Consider the following 23,615-nt stretch of genomic DNA (forward strand, 5'->3'; position numbering starts at 1 on the left):
TTTAATATTGTAATGTATTAATTTACAGGTCAAATACTAGGCAGTGATAATTCTAATAATAATAATAGTGCTGATTACCACAGAATGTCTATAAAAGTGTTATGTTACTGAACTATTACATGTGCCACAATATGCTGTACAGCCAAGTGGTAAAATTAGATAAAAGCTGAGTCCAGAGTGGTTGGTTCATTTTATTTCTGACATTCAATTTTTGTAAAATAACCAAGGCAATGCCAGGCATAAAGTCCCAAACCAACCGTGGAGTATTTTAACAGAATACGACTGGCATTCAGAGTCAGGTTTTACAGAGCAGGTCCTACATTTGTGTGAGAAAAAAAACAAAACAAAATTAGACAACAGAAAAAAAACCAAAGATTTGTGGGAAGCCTCAGTCAGAGCAGCCCTGAATGTGATCATCTACCATGCTAGTCAGAGGCAACTGTACGGGACGGCAGAGCTGCGTTCTTTTCACACGAACGCTTGTTAAAGATGCATTCAGACAGTAAACATGTGGTCAGAGTGCACCAGTGGCAGCTAGAGATCCCATTATCATACTTGCTTACATTTCCAATGCTATAGAGCAATGACTCTGCAAAGTACTCTGATGAATTAAGTACCATAAACATCTGGATTTCAGATGACTCCATCAAATTAAATGGAGGAAATTTTAATTGAATACACATTTAATATACATCACTAGCTAGCTAACTTACTATTTAATGTGATTTTACCCAAAAGTCAATCAAGAGCATTAAAATAGAATCAGATGTGAACTGACATGTAAAGCGCAGTGACTGACGGCAAACGTACTGTTTTACAGTCTCAACACACAGCCGAGCTCCTGCCAGGAGGAGCTGCAGTGTAGAAAATGATGTTGCTCAACGTGAGGAGCAGCAGCGGCGGCCTCGTGTGTTTGTTTGGCACAACAGCTCACAGACGGGCTGACCCACAGAGTCACTGATGCATTTTACATGAAGTCAAGACACAGCTGAAGTCTCAAATAATGCATTTAAAGACCGAAAAGCTTAAAATATGTAACGTCCATGAGCTTTCTGTAGTTATCAGATGAACAGGTTATGTATTAGATATTGAGCTTAGTTGCCACGGTGCCAACATTTGATCTTAAACTGTCCCACGCAGTGTGAAAAAATCCGTCACAGTTCGTAGCCTGGAGAGTGACTGAAACAACAGCAATTTCTCCAACATGGAGTATAAACAGAGCAAATACATCTGGAGTCAACAGCTGACGGGCTTCTCTGCCAGTTATTTATTTTGTAACGCCGCAATGCCAATCCACGTTCAGTTGCCAGTGACAGCCATCACCCTGTGGAGCATTTTCATCATGCAGGTGATCCCTCTGCGTGACACAGTTAAAACGATAAAAACCAAGAGTGTGGGAAGTTTTCAAATGTTTGTAACCCTTTCAAGTGCTTCGTTTTAAATGAAAGTCTACGGAGTGGAGCTGAAGGGAACATGAGAAGTCGTTCAAGAATACAGAAAGTCCTTATGTTCACCTTTCAGAGGAAAATGTGCAAAATACATCAAACTCTACATTTCATCTCTTTAAGAAAAGAAAAAGAAAAAAAGAAAAAGGAACACAAACGGTTAAAGAGCGTTGGCCAGGTTTGATCCTACATCAATAATGTATTCATTCTCAGCCCCACAGCCAACGCTTCCCAATGTCAACAATAAAGTCATTCATAGTAATAAGACCTTTAGTAATAGTGGTAGTAAGTAATACTTTTGAGGGTTAACTAGTGCGTCTCCTGTCCATCTGCGCCATGCTGATCCCACTCCTAACAGTAGAGGGCACCGGAGTGATCACACCAGCTTCAGGACGCGTCATACAGACCGGAGACGCAGCAACACTGGCTGGTCTCGCAGATCAGAAGGCTTGGTTTCCCAAAAGCTCCTTAGCCTAAAGTTTGTCTTTGTTCACGGGCATGTAAGGTAACAAAGACCATCGAACCACCAGGAAGCTCTGAAGAAATCAAGCCCTGATCTTATTTATGTATCAACACTCTTCTCGGTAAATAGATGTCATACAGAGCAACATTTATATACATTACACACAAACAGATTGGGCTGTTTCCTCGTACACAAACACATCAGAGGGTATTTGGTTGCTGACAGCCACAGAACGGCTTTGGAGCGTTGCTAGTATAAATGACATTAGTGCAAATGCAACCCAAATAAAGAAAAAAAGAATGGCAGAAAAACATTGGTAGCAGGGTTAGAGCACATTTGGGACAAACAAAGAAATGCTATGGTAACAGTGGCAGCGTGCAAGCTCTACATTTAAGCGTGCATCAGGACTCTGCATTCTCAAGTTTTTAAGTCTTTCAATTTGACCCTCAGACTTTTCAACACGCATTTCTTCCCTGTCGTGCCCCATTTACTGAGCACAGGAGCTGACTGAGAGTGTGTGAGTGTGTGTGTGTGTGTGTGTGTGTGTGTTCTAGCGGGTGTCTGGGAAAAAAAAAAGCTTTCCCCTCAAACGGCTCATTTTGCTGGTCGTAACATTTCATGGAGTGAAGTGACTGAGCAGCAGGAGGATGATGATGGTCTTAGAAAACACAGGGTGCTTTGATTGGTTTATATGGGGCGGGATGGAGCCAGTTGATTGGACAGGAGTCTCAACATTTGTTGGCTCAATGGCAAACGTTAGGTGAACTGGTTCAGTGTGACTGGTTGAATGTGTTTGTGAATCAGCCGAGCTCGGGAAGGTGAGTGCGGATGAGTACCATAAATGACGTGAAGCCGACGACAGCAGAGCCTGGGCTTCTCGCCGGCTCTTACACTCTACATTCTCACAATGCTGAAGGTTCAAACACACACTGTGGCCTCTGCTCCCTTGTCTGTTTGCACTGTGTGCTGTCCAATAAAGCAGTAATGTAAAAATTTAGCCCAAAAATAACATCTCTTTAGCAGTAATACAAAAGTTTGGCGATGAGGAGTGAAACTGTTTTTGCTGGGACCAGCCAAACAAGTTTGATTCAAATGCTGAGCAGTATGCCAGAGAAAGCTGGACACATGAAATGAATTAGAGTGATTCCATGTGAACAACATTGATTTGTTCACACTCCAACACTTAACTAGACCACACTGTGTATCCTCTGCTTAGCACCAGGCTTCAGGTCATGTGATGGCCCCGAGAAACAACATTCACTCTCTGTTAATGCTTAGTGGATTCATTAACGCACATAACTATTGTCGCTCAACAGTGAAAACCGAAAATCTTTATCAAAACTGACGATGGAAATTACTGAACCGTTAAGACTGTCAATGTTTGTAATGCGCCCGTCAGCTAATGCTCGTCTCTCTTAACCTGCGGTCCGTCCCTCATTAGATCATGGCACATACAGGACGACACTATGAAATGCACAGCAATGAGAGTGTGACTTCACAAACAAAGGCAGGATGGGAGCAACCATCAGGTGAAATGTCTGGGACTGAAATGAGATGGAAATAAGCACGACTTTAGAAATGTCACTATAGGTCTGATATCAATGTAATAATCAGCAAAAATGAGTGATGCGGTACTTCAGTTTCATTCGGGATTTCACATTTCATGGACATGATGTACCAGTTATTTTTGAGATGACGTTACTGTTTTCCACTTTTTGTGTTGATTTTGAGTTCCCCCCTAAAAACAGAAAGGACACATAGATAAAGCTACGCCCACTCTAATGACATCATTGCTGGCATGAAAGGTAAACTTGTCATGGAAACACTTTTAGATGAACTGTTCAAGCAGTTTTAGATTGTTAGATAGATTGTTTTTGATTTTTTTTTTTTTTTCTCAAAATGGTTATGGAGGAAAATTTCTGACATGATGGGATAGCCAACTGCTTGACAAGTAGAATATAGGCAGAATATTGGCAGATGGAGGATTTAGATTGTGTGTTTATATGTGCATGCATGTATGTATGTATGTCACGTATGTTACGATGGGGCTCAGAGGCTGCATGGAGCAGGAGACTGTTCTTCAGAATGGGAAGTGAGCTGGTCAGGCTGTGATGATGGACCAGTAGACGACTCCTGGCTGTCCAGTGGGATGCCTGGGTTTAGCTGAAGGGCGGGCTCAGGTTCAGCAAGGGTCTTCTCCGTCTGGGCCAGTGGCTGTGAAGACGAGTGCTGAGAGCTGCAGGGGGTGGGGGCGGTGTCCAATGTGTCAGAGGAAGAGGATGAGGGATGATCTGTGGGCGACTGGTTCTTAGATTCAGTAACAAGAGGGGAAGGAGAAGAAGGGGAAGATGATGATGATGGAGGCACACAGGAGGAGGAGGAGGTTTCTCCAGCTGACACGGCAGGTCCATTATTTCCCTCCTGCTCTCCTGTTCTCTCCTCCCTCCCATCATCTGGAAGAACAACTTCTTTCTGCTTTGTTGTGGCGTCTCCCTGCCCTGCAGGGCTCTGATTAGCTGCAGGGGTGTCTTGGTTGGGGGCAGTGGTGGTTGGTGATTGGCTCTTGAGTTGCGAGTGACAGAGGGGGCATGTCTCCTGGACATAGAGCCATTTCTTCAGACAGCCAGCGTGGAAGAAATGACTGCATGGAGTGATCACAGCACTGTTCATGTCCTGGAAGGAATGAGCACAGAAACACAAACACACTCAGGCTGTGATGTCAATTTTCAAATTTGTTTCAAAACCACTTTGGTCTCCGTTAGCATGAATCTAAGCTTTAAGTGTAAATTTTTGGCCATTTACTCTCTTTTGATAAACATAAAACACAGAAAACCAGCTCAAACCTGGTAGCAGATAGCACAGATGTCGTTGTACTGTTCCAGCTGTGTGTTGCTAGCCGTGGGGAGACTTTTGATCTTGTTTACAGCATCTCTCCTGAGCAGGAAGCTCTGCCAGCCCAGCTGGGCTCTGAGCCAGACGTTATAGTATGAGTGGACCAGGATAATGGTGCTGCCCATCACACTCCACTCCCCGAATACCGTCTCTGACACGCCGTAGCACACCACGCACACCGCAACCTGACAGGGGAGGAAATCACTGATAGTCAGCTAAGATATACATCAATGCCGAGGATCCAACATTGTCCATCAACAATGCTACTGCCTTCGTCACATGACGCCTTCTCGTTTGTGCCCCCTCATGATACCGGATGCGGTGTCTGCATGTGTGATACTCACCAGGAACTCCAGCAATCTGTAGGTCCCATTGACACAGTAGATAACTTCATCCATGTTTTCTACAGGAGCCTTACGAAACTCTTCCACCATGAAGAGAACGTAGATCAGCAGAGTACCAAGGACCTGAGGGTCACAGAGGAGTGTGTCACAGCATTTTGATGTAATTCAATTCATAATTATTTACAAAGTAGAGAATATGTATGCTCTGTGTGTGTTACCTGCAGTGAGGTGAGGATGGAGGAGGAGATGATGATGAGAAGCCAGAAATCCATGTGGAAGAACTGACAGATCATATAGGCCATGTAGGCTGGAAAGATCAGCAGGAACAAACACAAGGACACCGCTCTGAAGTGCTTCCACAAACTCCTAAAGGACAAACAAAGGAGGGACAAAGATTCATCCAGGGTTCTTTGCCTCTTGTTTTCCACACCACTGTCTGCCTTATAAAATAATCAAAAACCAATATGTCAACTAGTTTTGACCTTTAACTCTGTTTCAAAAATACCACAACAAAGACAGTTGGCACCTAAAAAGAAAATATAAAACTGTTCTCAACAAGATGTATGGTAAAGCGTTCTTACTTGTCTCTGGATGCTCCCAGGGCCAGGACTATGGGGTCAGCTATTTCCAGCATGGACTGCAGGATGGAGGCAACAACAATGAAGAGGATGATGGAGAGGAGGAAGGCTCGGTGGATGACCTGAAGCTCGATGAGGCCAGTCTGGACAGCGAGTATCAGCAGGGTGATGCCTTCTGTCATGCCTCTGCAAAGACAGACAGGAAACAAGCATGCAAAGTTATGAAAGCTGTAGCCACATACCAACAGACACCCTAGTGAACACACACACACACACACACAGCCGTACACGCTGACTGACCTGTGCATGGTGTTGTCATTCATAAACGCTCTGTAGCCTTGCAGGTAGAACTTGCAGAGTGTGAGAACTCCGAGAGCGATGAAGGAGACGGTGAAAACCAGACCCAGCAGGGAGTATGGTGTACTACAACATTCTGCAATACTGAAGACAGCAGGGGAGGAGAGAGCATGGGAGAAAGACGACAACAAGAAGATAAACACAAAATGTACCAAACTGGAAAAATGTTCATGAAATATGATCATTTGCACAGCATAAAATCAGAACAAAAATGTTTTAGTGAATTGGATCAGACCAGTAGACCTATAATACATCGATCTGGCTCCTATAGCCTGAGAGATGAGGATTAGAGTTTGACGCAGAAGCCTACACACACACTGCCATCAGCTGTGGTATCATCACTATCTGCAGAAATACAAAAGCTCTAGCCAGAGAACGGTCATGTCAGTTGGTCAGTCTATTCAACAGTCTGGTCCATGACATGGTATCTCCACAATTACTTGTGAATTTGCATTAAATTTGTATGTATATGCACAGTCAATTCCATCTAGTGCCGCCATCAGGTAAAAAAAATCCTTTTGACCAACTGTTTGATCCATGACAAATAACTCAATATGAATATACAAAATACACTCACAAGACTTTGTGATGTATAATCTATAATGTCCCACACACTCTAACCAGCAATGTGTTCTTACCTGGTAAGAAAAAGGAAAAGGAGCCTCTCCCTTGAGGTAGGCTGGTCTCTGGTGCTGAAGTAGGAGTAGATTTGCAAAGCAAAAAGCAGCAGCCAGAAACACATGAAGAGAACTGGAAGGACCAGCTGATTCCATAGAGACATACCCAAAGCTAGCAGCCCATACACCTCGACCACCTGGGGACAGGGACAGAGAGATACAGGGATGGAGGTAATTAGGACGTAGGCAGAATGACATCAATATTACATAAGAGGAAATCTCGCAGGACTACTATAGCTGAAATACTGAAAAATATTTCAACATAAGGCTACATAAGTAGTTTATTACCTGTGCCAGCTCCCTATAGGCAGTCTTGGCCAAGTTATATGGTACCAACAAGTTAGAAGCCAGGAAGTAAATGACCTCCAGGCCAGTGAAGATCATTGAGAACTTATTGATGAAGACAATGGTCTCCAGTGGGACCAGACACAGTCTGGCCACCAGAGGGAGGAGGTGAGCGGAGAAAAGCCAAATCCTCTTGGTCTGCATCACACAGGAACATAGTGTGCACACCACCAGCTGACCTGAAAGACAATGAAAGCAGATGAAACTATAAGAATATGCAGATGAAGATTCACTCATGCAAAAAAACCAGCTGTGCACACATGAATATGCACACTGTTGCAAATGTGATTTTAGGACAGCATTTGCTGATGCATTGTTTGTAAATCTTTGATTAGTTAAGAGCTCAAATTAAAAGAACATTCTTAAAATATTTTGTATTGTCCTAAAGTGGTGACAATATATCAGCTACAAAAAAAAAAAAAAAAACATTCACAGAAAGAGAAATAATTTTGTGAGGCCACTTTCATATTTAGTAGCTCTAATCTCCTCCCTCTCTTTACTGCAGTACATCTTTGTCACTGTTATTTTTGCTTTCTCAGGCTTTCGCTGTGCAGTAAAATCAGCACGCAGTTTGGCCTATTTATAGTACACGAAACTCCATATCCAGTCAAATGAAACCTGATCCTATGGACCCAACTCGTAAAATGTTCCTTTTCAAATGGACCAGCTTTCCTCGTGGTAGTAGCTGGTGGTCATCATCTAAGGCAAGAGTGGTCAGGTGACATTACCTGTTTAATATAGAAATGTTTAGTAATTCTCTATTAAACCCCTACAGATGATGGTGATTTCCTACCAAAGGCTGAGGCACAGAAAAGTTAGAGAGCTGCAGCTCTCCTAAGCGTTCAGTGCCTTCCTTAAGGAGGATGGATTCTCGCTGTCAGACACTTGACTTGAAATGTTATCCGTTTGCGCCCTATATGGTATTACTGCAAGTGGCAGACAATCCATGTAATTCCCCCCCATACTTTCCTGCACTTTCCAAATCCTTGGGGAAAATTGAATGAAATTCAAAAAGATGAAGAGTTTCCCATGAGCTCAGAAAGGAGCTGTTGAGCTGCATCCACCTGGCTATGTTTGGATAAGTGCACGAGGCATTCATGCCTCATCATGTATTCTGTACAAGCATGTTGTCATGTAACATCATACCTATGAGTGCAGTGGTGAATCTGTTCATGGAGAGAGGTTCCAAGTAGACAGGCCCTTCATAGCCAGACTCCAGTTCACTGCGGACATAATCCCTGACAAAAAGAGGCCAAATGCTCAATTTACAGGGAAAATCTATTGTGACTTACAACAAAACACTTACCTTCAGCTCAACAAAAATATATCTAGCCCTTCATCTGAACTGGTACAAGGAAAATTCACATTTACTACAGTACATTATACCGCACAGTGAATGCTCACTAAAGGCTATGGTGCACTTGAAAATCAAACTATAAAAAGCCCTTACAACTAACACTATGACATGAATGAAGTTAATTTATTTGACATACTTGAAAGGCCAGATCAAATTCAGAAATAATATGGGCACCAGGCTCCTTAGCAAGCATTCTCCATCATTCAAGGCATTCACCAGAGTAACACAGCATGGGACGGCTGCATCTTATCATGAGTATACCTTGAGACTTGGTGACCAGCAAACAGCAGCAGGGCAGTAAGGACGTACAGGTAGAGCTTAACCAGGTGCTGACGGGGCAGGGTCAGGAGTACCAGGCTCAGAATGTAACCTGCGAGGTAGAAACACATACAGACACACACACACAATCAGTATGAGACAACCAACAAACACAGCATTAAGTAAAAATATAACAATGCATGACTAATAAAAGCATCTCTATTGCTTCCTGTTTGCAGACCGTACTGTTTTCTATCATAAAAGTGATATACTTCATGTGTACGTGTGACAGATGTTTCTTATGTAACTGCAGGGAGCTATTTTTGACAGTCTATCAAACAGTCACTGCGGCCAATAGGCTTATCGCACAACAGTCCAATACCTAAACACCAAGTCCACAAAAACTCCTCAGTGCATAGCAACAGTTACTTTGGCTCTGCTGTCTCCCTCTCCCTTTTATTCTGTCTGTCCACCCACAGCGCTCATCAGCACATACCAAGCCTATTGGCTCATTAACCAACTGCAGCCAAGTCTGACAGCACACAAGCACAAACACAGACATATTAAAAACACACACAGAAAACTCAGCGCCGTGCTTTTCTGTGAATTGATCTAGTTGTTCATCAGACCATCAGACTTCGCTGTGTCAACTTCACCCTCATCACTCATCACTGTTGCCGCCTTTCAATGAGTCTGTGTCACTGGAAAGACACCTGACTGGCTCCCTGTGCAGCAGAGACCTTGTTGTATGTCTTCATGATTACATCTGTGGCAATCTAACTAAAGTATCTGTTCCATATAGTGTGTTTTGGGATGGCAGTCAGTTTCAAAAGGAAGTTGTTGTCGTCCTTCTGTAAATGAGTAACACCTGTTAAAAGGATGTGTCATTACCCGGATCACATGATTAGCAGCGGCACTCGTAAACATACTCACTAATTGACACTTAGGTGGAAAAGACTTATCACAAAACTGGCAACCGTCCAGTTTAAGTTCAGTCCAGGGACACAGCTAGGAATAGTGGTCTTTAAGCCAAGCATTTGTCTCAATGCATTTGCCTTGGGCCGCAGCTCGTGGTCAAAAGTGTAGTTTCATTATGTTACAAAAAATGATGCAACAGCCAAGGGCAAAAAGGAAAATATATAAATAAAGAAACAAAACAAAAGAAAATAAAATGTTCTGTGATCAATCACAGGATCACATCTTTTATGTGTAAAAGATCAAAAAAGATAAACTTATGTAGCCTAAATGAAACTGATTGAATGTCACCTTTTGTGTTCAAGGGCTCCAAACTGTAGTTGAGAGCAGGGATGTTGCTGAGATTTGGGGATATTGGGGGATTAGCCCAGACCTCTAGGGGATAGGAATGTGCATTTGAAGCAAAAATACTATTCAATAGCCACTGGGAACTTTTCGAACATTCTTCAAATATCAGGCTCATAATATGTTAATTAGAGCGTGCTGCTGACGACCTGAAATCAAATAATTTCTGTTCGCTACAGGACTTTTTGTAAACCCTTTGTAAACAAACAAAATAACCATAACCTAATGCTTATTTTCAAATAAATAACTATTAATTATTTTCACCAGATATTATGACCAGAGAAGATTAAATATGCCAGACTTCAACAAATTTTACAGGTAAAATAACACTAACCCCCTTTTTTAAAAATTTTTTACACAGCTTTCCCAAGTGTGACTTTCTGGGCTTCAGAGCGCTTGTCAGCTACCACCACAATCAGAATCTAATTCTGTGGGAAACACTACAAGACTTGTGTGTATTAGTGCTACTACGAGATACAAATACAGATTTTAATCCATTCATTCATTCATTCTTTCATTCATTCAGAAATCAATTTCATTAGTGCTCCCACTCACATTATTCTCATTGGGAAGCTTTTCACTGGCAGGTAAAAAACAAACTTTAGTGCATGGGGAATTGGTCAACCTATTATTCTGAAAAAGTTTGACAGTTCAGTGTTGATGAAGGTTAGCTTTAAGGTTATCTTTTACATGACAGAGTTACCTACACACTCGACACTGGGCTCACATTTATTCTGACAGGCACAGCTGACTCACACTGCCAGACTACCACTGCTGGGGCAGCCGCACAGCTGCAGGAGGAAAACTAGTTTCAGATGCGATCCATCTTTTTTATTTAACTGCTGCGTAAATCAGATAGTTTTGGTCAAACTCCACTTGTTGTCATGCCAAACAATCCCTCCTGACTGTCCTGACATCGCAACAAAGTTCATCCTCATGGCTTTCTGCTTATCACAATATGCAAGGATTTTCAAACTAACAGCGATGGGCACAGAGGACAGAACAGATAAAAAAAAAAAAAAAGGGAAGAAAATTGTGCAAATCCAACCAAGAGAGGTACAATCGTGAATGTTGGAACTTGACCAAGGTTTTCCCTGTCTATCTAACACAAAGGCGGGTCGCTTTTGTATTTTTAGACACTGCCTTTGTTGATAATTAGAGACAAAAAGTTTGATGGCCAAACTACCGTACCTTTTCACATTCACTGGGTATCACAGCTCCTTTGAGGAATAGGGTGTAGTGTGTGATAGAGCGAGTCTGAGAGCAGTAAACGTACAGGGTTACAGTTTGTCTGTGAATAAAAGCTGCAGCTTCTCAAGACCCAGGTAAAGTTCCCTTGTGTTGTTTCCCAAATGAAAGTGAAGGGAGTTTGCCCCAAAGTGAGAATAGATTTTGGTCCACTGTGATCCTGACTACGGTCTGGAAGCTGAGATTCTGTTTTCCTGAATTATTTAGAGACTTTAACAAGGTTTTAACCCGTTATGACGAAAACCTATAGTATTCTTACAATTCTTTCAGTCAGTTTCAGTCACACAGCTGAGATGCAGACCTACATGATTTCTGAAAATCATTCCAAATCAAGTATGTGTTTTAAAATTGCAGGAAGCTTTAAATATGAGTAGAAATCTTGATGAAACACACATAGGCTATAAAAGTCTACAGGTTTAATGTTTAATCAAAATGAATACATTTATCATTGAAGTGAATGGGTGCCAAATGCACATTTAAAGAGGTTACTTCCCCGAACAAAAGACACAGGGACGAACAGAAGGGTAAATCACTCCTGCATGTGTGTTGACTAAGCAGTGATAACATTCAGGCTAAATGAGAAAAGTCTGTCTACAAGAGAATAAATATCTGAAAGCTATAGAAATGCATGAATTCCTTACTGTGTATATTATTATTTTGAATTTTAAATTGTAAAAACTAAGGTCAGATCAATAAAAAGTCTGACACTCAAAATTTCCTATGGGGGAAACCCATGTGCCCACACATATGCCCACCCCAATGTTGACACCAAACCTACACCCTTGATGTAACACTAACTCTATATGTTGTACATGCCACCCACATTTTCCACGGTCCCAAAAAAAATCCAGGGAAAACCCTGTTGACCTACTGATAAAGCTAAGAGAAGGGGAGACTCAGTAGCTGATAGCCCAGTCAAATAGTCCAAACAAACACCTACTGCAGGTCATGATAACAACTGATAACACTGACAAGTTTGCAGCTACAGCTCTTTATACATGTGTTACATTATCAAATGTGTAAAATGCTATGCAGTGCAGACACCGCAAAAGCATTTGTATGTTTGTTTTACACTAATCCTTTAAGAAGTGTTAATACAGGGGGAATGTATTTGTACTAGACCAGGCTGTGTTTGTACGTGTGCGTGTTTGTATGTGTGTGTGTGTGTGTGAGAGAGAGAGACACGCCAACACTAACCTACGTAGTGCAGGTAGAGTGCCAGGTATTTGTACTGGAACAGGGGGTTATTGGACAGGCTGGAGCGCTGGATCTTCTGGAAGAAGGAGCTGACGTCCCAGCGGTACAGGACATCCAGCAGCATGATGCTGGGAACACGCAGACCCACATTGAGCACCGCCTCGACACGGTCCTTCACTGCCATGACGTCAGCTTAACCTCTGATCGGCAGGCAGAACTGACCTCTAAGACGGGACGTTAACGGTGGGTGCGCTGCAGAGAAAGAGAGAAAACGCACAAAAAGATGGATATTTAATATGATACAGCTAGAGATAGGAAGTGGTTACTAGTGTTACTAAAGCTAGAGTTAGTAGTAGTTAGAGCAAGAAAAGAGGAAGAAGATGAAAGCCAACCAGCAGCAAATGAGGAGTAAAAGGGTGGAGAGTGAAGGGAGGTCACAGCTAGGCAGAGATCGACAGTTTAAGGAACTGTAGAAAGAAGCAGGAGAGAACACTAAAAACACTAAGAAAAAAGAAGAAGAATTACATATGCAGCAAGATCACAACCAGCAAATGGGCATTTCATCAGCAGGCTACAGTGAGACGTGCATGTAAAGCACAACAACTGCTAACTATTCTAGACTCCAGTAAAATGTTTTTGGTGGCTGGCAGCACAGATAAACTGCCCAGCAACAGCCAACATTTTCCTGGATTTGGCAGGTCAGTTTGGTCGATTAATCGGAAGAGGTCTGTGCAGTCTGTGATGGCCTAGCCTGCTATATCCTGGCAGTGAGCTGAAAAAAGTCTGTCATTTGTAGTTTTACCCTCTAAAAACTTCACCCTCCACTCCATAAATCCACAAGCAAACTGCCCGGCTCCCAGCTGTCCATCCGACTGCTGTGCAGCAGGTGAAATATGGGCCTATTAATCTGTGCTCCCAACTGCTCTCAATCATACCAGTCTTTTAAAAAAAAAAGAAAAACGGTCAACCTCTAATTCCCACCCTTATAACAATTATTCTGAATAACAATTAATGGGTTAAAGCATATTTTAAACTAAGAGGTGTGTGATCCTACTTGCCGAATCACTGGCAAATAACTCTAACCTATACAAAGCACTCTTATTTAGCAGGCCCTTTAAACATTCAATGAAGTCATGGATAATTGTTAGCATAATGTGAGAGAGCCAAACCAGACTGGTTTACTTACATTGGAGGCTTTCAAACTAAAATCCCACCATTTATATTATCAAACAAACCCTCATGTATTTGTTGAAACACAAACCGCTTTATAAAGACTGACCAGATCTAAAAACACAAACACTGATGTAGGCCTACTGTTAAAAGAGATTCACAAATATGTTTCAAGATGTGATGGGGACAGTCACACCCTGAAGGAAATTTCTGATAAAACTGCAACATGCTGTTGAAATGAGTACCTGCAGCAAATTCACAAAGTAGGGCCTTGCTTCTGTTCAATGTTTTTGTGTATTTGTGCATGGTGTGTCATTTAGGTGGGGCAGTCAACAAAACCAAACACTACTGCCAGATACAACTCATTTTGTTTGTTGACTGTGTTCCTCCCCTCGCTTATGTGTGTCAAGTTCCTCTCTGCAGCTCATTCAGGAATGCAGGAAACACAATCCTGGGAAAAACCAGCTAGTCTGGAATGGGATGTAACTGCAGAGATTGCACAGGAGTACAGCAAAGGTTGTTCTAGTTTCAGAAGTTGGATTATGTACAGTACAGTACATTATGAGAAGTGGCTGTGTGAAGAACTGCTTCACCTACAACTATGATTTGCTTGGTTTATGCGATCAGTCATTAACCAATCTAGACTTCAGTACATGCAAATGAATCCAGGCCTCTCTGTCTGCTTCTGCACACGCACTGCCCAAGCAACTGTGAAAATGAACTATGACATAACAGTTCCAGGTGTTTTAACGCAGGTGTGACTCCACGTCAGGCTAGACAAATAAGGCACACTTGCAAAAACTGCTAATGCACACACTTCCTCCGTTTTTCACACGCTGTTCTGTTTATATTTACCGCATACATTTAGTAGTATATTTACATTCAGTAGTATATACAATATAATTATTTCCTTTTAATCAAGAGTGTTTAGTGGTACAGGCAATGTGGGTTAATATTTTCTATCACAGTATTTTATATCACAATAGTAACATATCAGTATGTTTTAAGTATGTTTAATGTAGATTTGAGAAAACATTTACTGACAAAACAGAATGGGAAGGCAGTGAATCAAATGTCTAAAAAAAGATGTGCACTCATTTCATTATATTGATGAAAAAAATCTTCTAAATTCAATATTGCCATAAAACTGTCCAGCTCACTGACTTGTAGCATTGCCCTGCTGCAATGGCAATACAATCAGAGATATTAAAGAGGTCCATTCCTCTGTATGAAAATGGTATGGCAAAACCTCTGATGGCTAGCATTTCTGTCATCTCACTGTGTAAATATGTGGAGAGGGAAGCTGTAGAAATTCTCACACTAATTAGGCTTCATAATTACATTTTCCTAAACTTCTGGCACAGTGCAATTGATCTGTATAGCTTCTACATTCATATTGCGTACTATACCCCACCTCAAGCCTCTGATGTGGCACTTGCAGGGCACGTTTCCAGTCCCTTTATGACGCCCGAGACTACTTTAAAGTTGCCAATAGCGGAGTTTCCATCCATTAATATCCCTGCAGCCCAGGACAAGACCCTGATAACTTACATAACTCTGAACGACTATCACTGGCCAGAGAGAAACCACTTCGCAGAATCCGAGCTTATATAACGCAGCCGTCTACCACTGTATTTTTATCTGTCGTAATCCACTAACAGCTACGGAGCACTGCGTGGTTGGACTTAGTTTAAATGGGTGTGTTTATACCATTAATCGCTTAGCTGAAACACCGGCACTACAATCGTTATGGATGAGTGAGTGCTGCATCGATTGTGGTACGCCATGAACTCTAGTAACCCCTCTGTCTCGACGGAAGGGGAAAAAAGCCTCCTAGCTACGCTGCGAAAGACTGCAACACTTTGCTAACTGCACTGATTTGTATGTTGTAGTATAATATAGGACATACAAACCAAACGGAAGGCTTCGGTTTGTCCACTTGGATGTTATAAAGCTGGTGATACAGCTGTAAGAGTGTACGTGTTGTGTAGAGATGATGAGCTGCAGGCAGCAGGCACAGTGCCAACAATTCAAGCTAACGTAGTCAGCTAGCATCGCTGTCTGTTAGCTGCTGTCAACAACCAAGCTCACTCAACACAACAGGGAATACAATTATAACCTTACCCGAGGCGTTAGCTTTCATCTAACACTACCACTTCAGACACCAGCGTCCACACACGCTCACAGAAAACCAGGCAGCGTTAGCTTGAACCCTTTGAAGATTAGCACAAACTGTTTCTCCCCCCCCCCCTTTGCCTGTAAGTCTAACTGTAGCCTAGCTAGCTTAGCAAGCACACTGTAGACATCCTGAGCTAGTTAGCTATGGCGCCCGGCCAAGACTAATGAGCAAAAACAGACAACTTACATTTGAAGGACGATGTTCGCAATATGTACAACGGTTTCGGGATGCTTTTCGGGTCGGATATCGACCATTTTAACTCGGCACCGCCCGAGTTAACGGTCCTCTCGACGGAAGCGCCTCACACTGAAAGGATGCGGCCGATCCGCTCATCTCACCTAGCAGCCATTACCCCAAAGTACAGAGGAGGATGTACTGAGCATGCGCAATGTAGTCTGTCCCATTAAATCTTTTGGCCCTACAGTCCATGGTTAAAAAAATGAAGGGAAAATGAGAAAAAAGAAGGGAAAATGTAGCTGGTAAAACTACCTTTGTGTGGAATTATTGTCTTTACTAGTTCTGGTTTTTCTCTTGTCTTTGCTTCTGTGGATGGTGACTGTGATCAGGTTTACAGCTGGGATGGGATGGTGGAGGTTTGCTTCTGGTGATATTGTCACTATTTTCATTTTCTGTAGGTGATGGAAGTCTAAATGTTTGTTAATTATACCGTTTGTTTATTATTGTGGACCCCAGGAAGAGTAGTTATGATAACCAATAGGGATCCAAATGATAAATGATAAACACTTACGGGATAAGAAATGACTATAGTAAATGTTGGGTTTTTATAAGCAATATCGGAAATTATAACACGTCAGGTAATGTAACTGCATATAAAATATAACCCCATCGTATTCACTGGACCAGATGGGGTGTTTTTAAATGCCCACAGACCGGTGGTGGAAGAAGTACGCAGATCTTTTACTTGAGTAAAAGAAGCAGCATCACAGTGTAAAAATACTCTACCTGCATTCAGTAGTATTAGTATCAAAGTATGGCAAATAAAAGTGCTCATAAATACAGAAAGGGATGGCGGAAGGCAGTGAATTAAATCAAAAGTCTAAAAAGATCTGTACTCATTTCATTATATTGATGCAAAAATCTTGTAAATTCAATATTGCCATAAAACTGTCCAGCTCACTGACTTGCTGAGCTGCAATGGCAATACAATCAGAGATATTAAAGAGGTCCATTCCTCTGTATGAACATGGTATGGCAAAACCTCTGATGGCTAGCATTTCACTAGTCATCTCACTGTGTAAATATGTGGACAGAGAAGCTGCTGAAATTCTCACTGGACATGCTAATTGGACTTGAAAATCACATTTTTCTAAACTTCTGGCACAGTGCAATGGATCTTTTTAGCTTGTGACTACATTTATTTTGCGTACTTTATTTGATGCAAATTTCACACTTACACCAGCACACTTTTATTTTAAGGTTTATGTGTTCTTTCACAGTAGAATAAAGTCAGTCAGTCCACCTCGAGCAATTAACAGTCAATGCAAACAATGCATTGCACAGTATTACTGGATTATAATTAGTGATATATCATTAATAGGCCCCCATATATTGATTTAATGTTGCAACTGGTGAATGTGAAGCTATTTTTAACTTAATTTTCTGCTGGATCGACATAGTCTTGTCTTAACCTGTACTAATGCACCATCATTTATTTGTTGATTATATTCTAACTAGAAGACTAAAGTGACTATTAATTGATGTTTTCAAATCAACGTAAAGTTGTTTCAAAAATATAATGATGTTTAAATAGCATAAAATGGAAACACTAAAAATAAAGTACAAGTATTTCAAAATTGTATTACAGTAGATTTACAGTACTTGAGTAAATAGCCCATCTATATATCTATATATTCGTGTTTAAACAACACACAACAATTCACCATTAAAACTACTTTATTTCATCTGTTTAAAACACTGAATTACACTGTTACCTTCTAGGGAGTCCTGTGCACATCAAAATAAAGCAAACAAAAAAATAAAGCAATTAAAATATATCAAACATTAGTAACATCAGTAGTGAAAGCTGCAGTTAAAGTTTTTTTTTTCTTATCTTGTCTTTGCTAAGTGACTCTAAAAATGAAATAAATACCGACTATTTTAAATATATTAATGATTTCAGGTTGATCTATTGAAGCGAGTCACTATGGTAACGAAGCTTTTCCTCTACGTCACTACCGGCAGGATTGGAGACGCCAGGAAGAGCAGAGTTTGCGCCTCCCGATGAATGAAACCGAACAGCAAAAACTTCATTCATTCATTCAACTTTTCGACGAAATTTGACAGTGTTGGGCAAGCATTTCATGTTGACTAGCCCTGTCAGGTAAGGACACCCAAACCATGTAGCCTGGTCAGCTAATGTTAGCTAGTTGTCTGGTTACCTCGCGTGTTTACATTGTTGCTAGTCAATGTTAGCCATCTCATGCTAAAAATATCAACATCAGGGACTGCCAGTGTCTGCTCTGATAAGGCAGCCTTTGTGTCTTGGATTAGTCTGCCAAAACAACACACGCTTTACAATGATGATGCCATGTTTTGCCCTCTGTGTTTCATTATTAGCTACTTTCTGTGTTTTGCTCAAGCTACATCCAGTTACAGTGTGACATCCTGACACCTCTCCCGTTACTTTGCCTATTCCCCTCTCTCTGCAAGGTCTACGCGTGCATGTTTGTCACTGTAGCTGGAAATATTTGCTTGAAAGTGTGTGCACTTGTCTGCCCGCGTGCACAGCTAACTCCAGCTGCAGCCGAGTGTGTGTGTGTGTGTGTGTGTGTGTGTGTGTATGTGTGTGAAGACCCCGTTTGTGCCATGTCGGTATCAGTGATCATAAAGTGGGGAGGTCAGGAGTACTCCATCAGTTCTCTGTCTGAGGAGGACACAGTGATGGACCTGAAACAGTCCATTAAGACCTTGACTGGGGTGCTTCCAGAGAGACAGAAACTACTGGGACTCAAGGTCAAAGGTGAGAGGGCATCAGTGATCACAAGTGCGTTACACTTGGAGGAGCTAGTGTTTAAGAATGCCACATGATATCTAAACAGGGTTTACAACAAGATATCAGGACTTTATCTCCCTTTATGCCATTGCATTATTGATGACAAGAAATGTAAAACATCTCTCTTGAATGAGATAAACTTCTTATCAAAGAAATCTACCCATTACATTTCCCCAGGCTTTGGCTACGTTAATCCACCTTCATAATTAGCTTTTGTACAAACATGTCCATTTCTCAGCTTGTTACCTGCTTGAGTGTCAATTTTCTCCACCTGTCTGTAGTCTTTAAATTTATTTCTGTTTCCTGTCATTTTTTTTTTTTATTGTGGGGTTATTAGCTTAATGAATCTCTCTCATCTCCGTCCACTTCCTCTCTGTCGTGTTTCTGCCTCCCAGGTAAACCTGCAGAGGATGAGGTGAAGCTGGGCTCTCTCAAGCTGAAGCCTAACACTAAGATCATGATGATGGGTACCAGAGAGGAGAGTCTGGTAGGTGGATAGAGAAATGAGCTGATTCCAAAAACTGAATAGAGGACTAGTTGCTCAGTAAACTGGCTATGTTCCTGAGTGAGTGGTTAATTTACAATATAAGAAACATAATAGTTATTGAAAGAGTAACATGAAAAGCATGCGTTCTTACTTGTTACATTAGGTTAGCTCTGACCTAGTTGCCAATAAGTGGTTGTTTAGGTGATGGTCCTGCTAGCTGTTGTCATTTTTGCGGCTTCACATCTTGCCCTTGGGATGGTTTCTTCTCACATCTGAAGTCCTAATATAGTTACATATATTTTTACATATTCACTGTGTTGTATTCAAGGTTCCCCTTGACTGACTGGTGCACTTAAACTGTGTGTGTTTTTTGCTTTGTGAAGGAAGAGGTTTTAGCTCCTCCCCCAGAGAACGATGATGTGGTCAATGACTTTGACATCGAGGAGGAGGTCATTGAAGTGGAGAACAGGTCAGATATTTTTATGTGTCTGCGGCTGTATAGAAGTAAGTAATTTGTGAGTGGTCATGTATCTGTGTGGGGCTGAGAAACAAATGTTCTATGTCTCCAGAGAGGAGAACCTGGCTAAAATAGCCCGTAGAGTGAAAGACTATAAGGTGGAGGAGCTGAACCCTCCCAGGGAAGGCAAGAGGCTCCTGGTACTGGATGTGGACTATACACTGTTCGGTGAGTTACAGTGATGCCAATGTTGGTCTCTTTCAGAGCATGACAGGGAGAACAATGACTGTATGGTTTGTTAAGTCTTAACATTTTGCAATTTCTCTGACTGTAAGTTACACAACATTTACATTAATATTTCATCTCCACTGTTTCTTCTACTTGTGTGCAAATGTATAAAAAACCACGATAGACACAAAATCTCTGTTTTTCTGTAATGTAGTTGGTAGAACTAGACAGTTTGCAGAATTTAAATCCATCACTGTTTGTCAGCCTCTCAGTCGCTAGTTTAATCTAGGACACTATGCATTAATGTGTGCATCCCATATGTGTTTAGATCACAAGTCATGTGCAGAAACGGGTCAGGAGCTGATGAGACCATATCTTCACGAGTTTCTGACATCAGCCTACGAGGACTATGACATTGTCATCTGGTGTATGTTTCTCTTCTCTGTCGTTGGGTTAAATTGCATACAGCAATGCAGATGCATAGGAAATGTAATTGCTAAAATAGTTATGGCTGCATTTTTTTTTTTATTTACCGCACAAAAGATTTTAAATGGACAACATATAGTGTGCAGAGTGTCTACTAGGCCACTGGATGCCGTCAGTTTTTCCTACTAAGCATTTATCTTGTGAGCATTTGTTGTTTTTGTAACTAGCAATCTTACACATGTGCTTTCTCTCTTTAGCTGCTACAAGTATGAAGTGGATTGATGCCAAAATGAAAGTAAGTACTGCACCTGTTGTGTTCTGTTTTTGTGTTGTCTTCAAAAATCAAAATTCTGACAGTATGGTGACTGGATAGTGACTGGACTATTATCGCTACTGTACCCTTTTTTTGCCAAAAGGTGGCAGTGTTAATCAGTAACTCTACTGCCTCTGTGTGTGTGTGTGTGTGTGTGTGTGTGTAGGAGCTGGGAGTGACAGACAACCCTAACTACAAGATTACATTCATGTTGGACAGTGCAGCAATGATCACGGTTCACACCCCTAAGAGGGGGGTTGTAGAGGTTGGTAGAGGTTGTTTTTCTTAATAGGTGTAAAATGACAGGAGTGAGTGCGTAGTGAAGTACTGTGAAGAGCGATATGTGCGCTTGTTTGCTTTCTCTGTTTCCTGGGGAGCCCTCCGCAGCTGCAGGTGTGGCTCCATGTGGGATGACACTGGAGTGCAAGTGGTGACAGATCTGTTTGAGAAAGGGCCACACACGTGCAGAAATGACATGTTTCTTGATGAAGTTTTTGGCCGAGGTTTGTTGCTTTGTGAGAAAGTGACGGCACTCATATGGTATGTTTCCAGGTGAAGCCCCTGGGTGTGATATGGGGGAAGTACGGAGAATTTTACAACAGGAAGAACACCATTATGTTTGACGACATCGGACGAAATTTCCTCATGAACCCACAAAACGGACTAAAGGTTTGCGGCCAGCATCATCTGTATTTATTTTGAACCTCACCTCTTCTTTATCATTGTTAGCATTATGCATTTGTGTGTGTGTGTGTGTGTGTGTGTTAGATCCGGCCCTTCATGAAGGCCCATCTGAACAGGGAGAAGGACAGAGAGCTGTACAAACTGGCTCAGTACCTCAAAGAAATCGGCAAACTTGATGACTTCAGTGGACTCAACCACAAACACTGGGAGAGGTAGGCACACATATGCTTAACAGTAATAAGGACGATGGTATAGTAGCAGTGACGTAACACATGCTTGTAGCATCTGTCAGAACTTCATAATACAACAAAATAATAAAGAAAACAAATAACATGCCTACAGAATGTAGGAGAACACACACATTGTCTGATATCAATATAAATTCAACAAAATATTTACGAGGCATTTACATCAGTATTATATGTACTGAGCCTGTGTGTGTGGTGTGTGTGTGTGTGTGTGTGTGTGTGTGTGTGTGTGTAGGTACCTATCTAAGCGGCAAAACCACTGAGGAGTTGCTGCATCTCTGGCAAAGACTCGGGCTGGACGCCATCATCCCATCGTCCAGCTCTCACTCATACACGCAAACTTGGCTGTTACAAGTCTTTCATTTTAAACCTTAAGACAGACCCTACACTGCAACACTCAAAAGCTCAGGACTGAGATGGGCTTCCCAGTTTATATATTTGCATGTTCTCGGTCTCTCTCGAAGCTCGCAGAATTTTTCCAAATATTGTTTGCATTTATTCCAAATGAAAATGGCAGGTACAACCAGTCTCTGGCAATCGTAAAAAAAAAAAACACCTGAGCGGGTGAAAAAAAAAAACAACCACGAACCACCGTGACCCACACATTTCTACATCCCCACTTCAGTCAGTGGTGACTAAAATACATCTTAAAGTCCACAGTTTAATAGCAGCTGAAAATAAGAGATCTTTTAAACCTGCTTGGTCTTCCAGATGGATGAGGTTTACAGCATTTTCACATTATAGATGGTGCAAAGTTGCTTATCTTTCACTAATTAGTTGGCAAACTTTGCTGTGACTATCAAGCATCTCTGTGATACCAAGGAACAAGAGCAGAAACAAATAAGTAAGTTATACAACTATCTCATATGTTTTCAAGAACTGAGGGTATATCCATACAAAAGCACATCTGGTAAGTCCATTCTGGGCAAATTGTTGGGAAGTATTTCAGTGAAAATTGGAATGACAGAATGTGAGAGAGTGGTTCAAAGATAAGTCCTTGAGCATCAAACTGATGCCTGCAACCCACACAGTTTGCTGCATGATAATATGCAATAATCCTCAAGGCTACTGTGACATCTAAAGCCGTTGAGATCGAGAGCGTTTGTAGCGAAAATACTTTCATCGAAACTGCCAAGTGCATTTTTTTGATGGAAAACTTCTGTCATTTGCTGTGACTTGTACGCAGGGGTCCCTGGACACAGGCCTGTGAGGTGGAGGATGTAACACATGTGTCCTGTATAGATGGATACTGTAGAGGTGGATAAGTGTGTGTGTGCATCTTTGGCCAGAAATGTATTGTGAGTTTTTCTGTGCATTTCCATTGTTACATACCAGCTCTGTTGCATTGCTGGACGCACACACTCAGATTTTCTTTTTGATTCAGAATTCATTAGTCAGTGTTTTGTTTAGATCTTTTGTGGAGCTGTTTTGGTAACTCAAAATGTTAATGAGAAAAGTGAGGCTGAAGGGTGATGATGGGAATGAAAGAAACTGACAACACAATACGTGCACCTTTGGGGTCTTTTCTTTTGGTAGCTTCTTCATTAATTACATTTCTAAGTCGGCACTTATTGTTAGCGTCTATTTTAAGTTATGGATGACGAAGGGTGAGTGTCGTAGGAAGGTGTAGGGTGTGCCTCCACCTTATGAACAAGTAGCACCTGAAGCTCTTGGAAACATCAGGGATGTGATTTTTCTGATTCTGTCAGGTTTACAGCTCTCTTGGACCTTCAACTCTTGAGATGTTTTCTTGAGATCTGCTTTTTTGTGTTTTCCTCATCATCCTGGCTGTAAATATGACAATAAACGTTTTTTTTGTACCTAAATTGCATGTATTGTTTATTGTTCAACATTTGTTTTTTGGACATGTTTTGTAAAATTTAAACATTTCAATACAATGATTTACCCTGTATTTGAAATACATTTGAG

General features: G+C 41.4%; 2 protein-coding genes across 2 annotated transcripts; one reads left to right on the forward strand and one right to left on the reverse strand.

The window, feature by feature from the left end:
* Positions 1–1,244: 1,244 nt before the first annotated feature.
* LOC139213010 (RING finger protein 145-like) lies at positions 1,245–16,168 on the reverse strand. Its single transcript, XM_070843609.1, has 12 exons — positions 16,017–16,168; positions 12,482–12,733; positions 8,720–8,828; positions 8,248–8,339; positions 7,045–7,280; positions 6,718–6,893; positions 6,023–6,163; positions 5,726–5,908; positions 5,363–5,510; positions 5,145–5,267; positions 4,752–4,985; positions 1,245–4,581 (listed from the first exon to the last, which is right to left on the reverse strand). The coding sequence occupies exons 2-12, from the start codon at positions 12,663–12,665 to the stop codon at positions 3,958–3,960; spliced, it is 2,250 nt and encodes a 749-aa protein (XP_070699710.1). The 5' UTR covers positions 12,666–12,733; positions 16,017–16,168; the 3' UTR covers positions 1,245–3,957.
* A 1,908-nt stretch (positions 16,169–18,076) lies between these two features.
* Positions 18,077–23,469, forward strand: ublcp1 (ubiquitin-like domain containing CTD phosphatase 1). The gene is made up of 11 exons (XM_070843732.1): positions 18,077–18,171; positions 18,501–18,810; positions 19,239–19,330; positions 19,714–19,799; positions 19,900–20,015; positions 20,344–20,442; positions 20,699–20,736; positions 20,921–21,019; positions 21,307–21,423; positions 21,523–21,650; positions 21,922–23,469. Exons 2-11 carry the CDS (start codon positions 18,513–18,515, stop codon positions 21,947–21,949), a joined length of 1,101 nt encoding a protein of 366 aa, XP_070699833.1. The 5' UTR covers positions 18,077–18,171; positions 18,501–18,512; the 3' UTR covers positions 21,950–23,469.
* Positions 23,470–23,615: the final 146 nt, after the last annotated feature.

This window comes from Pempheris klunzingeri, chromosome 14 (assembly GCF_042242105.1).
Source record: "Pempheris klunzingeri isolate RE-2024b chromosome 14, fPemKlu1.hap1, whole genome shotgun sequence".
In the NCBI taxonomy this organism is placed as follows: domain Eukaryota; kingdom Metazoa; phylum Chordata; class Actinopteri; order Acropomatiformes; family Pempheridae; genus Pempheris; species Pempheris klunzingeri.

Coding starts and splice junctions, on each gene's coding strand:
- LOC139213010 (XM_070843609.1), bottom strand. CDS start 12,665: ATGGCAGTGAAGGACCGTGTCGAGGCGGTGCTCAATGTGGGTCTGCGT. Junction 5,909..6,022: donor AATGACAACACCATGCACAG/GTCAGTCAGCGT, acceptor CTGTCTTTGCAG/AGGCATGACAGAAGGCATCA. Junction 4,986..5,144: donor ACAGATTGCTGGAGTTCCTG/GTGAGTATCACA, acceptor CTCCCCTGTCAG/GTTGCGGTGTGCGTGGTGTG.
- ublcp1 (XM_070843732.1), top strand. CDS start 18,513: ATGTTTGTCACTGTAGCTGGAAATATTTGCTTGAAAGTGTGTGCACTT. Junction 19,800..19,899: donor GTCATTGAAGTGGAGAACAG/GTCAGATATTTT, acceptor CTATGTCTCCAG/AGAGGAGAACCTGGCTAAAA. Junction 20,737..20,920: donor GGATTGATGCCAAAATGAAA/GTAAGTACTGCA, acceptor GTGTGTGTGTAG/GAGCTGGGAGTGACAGACAA.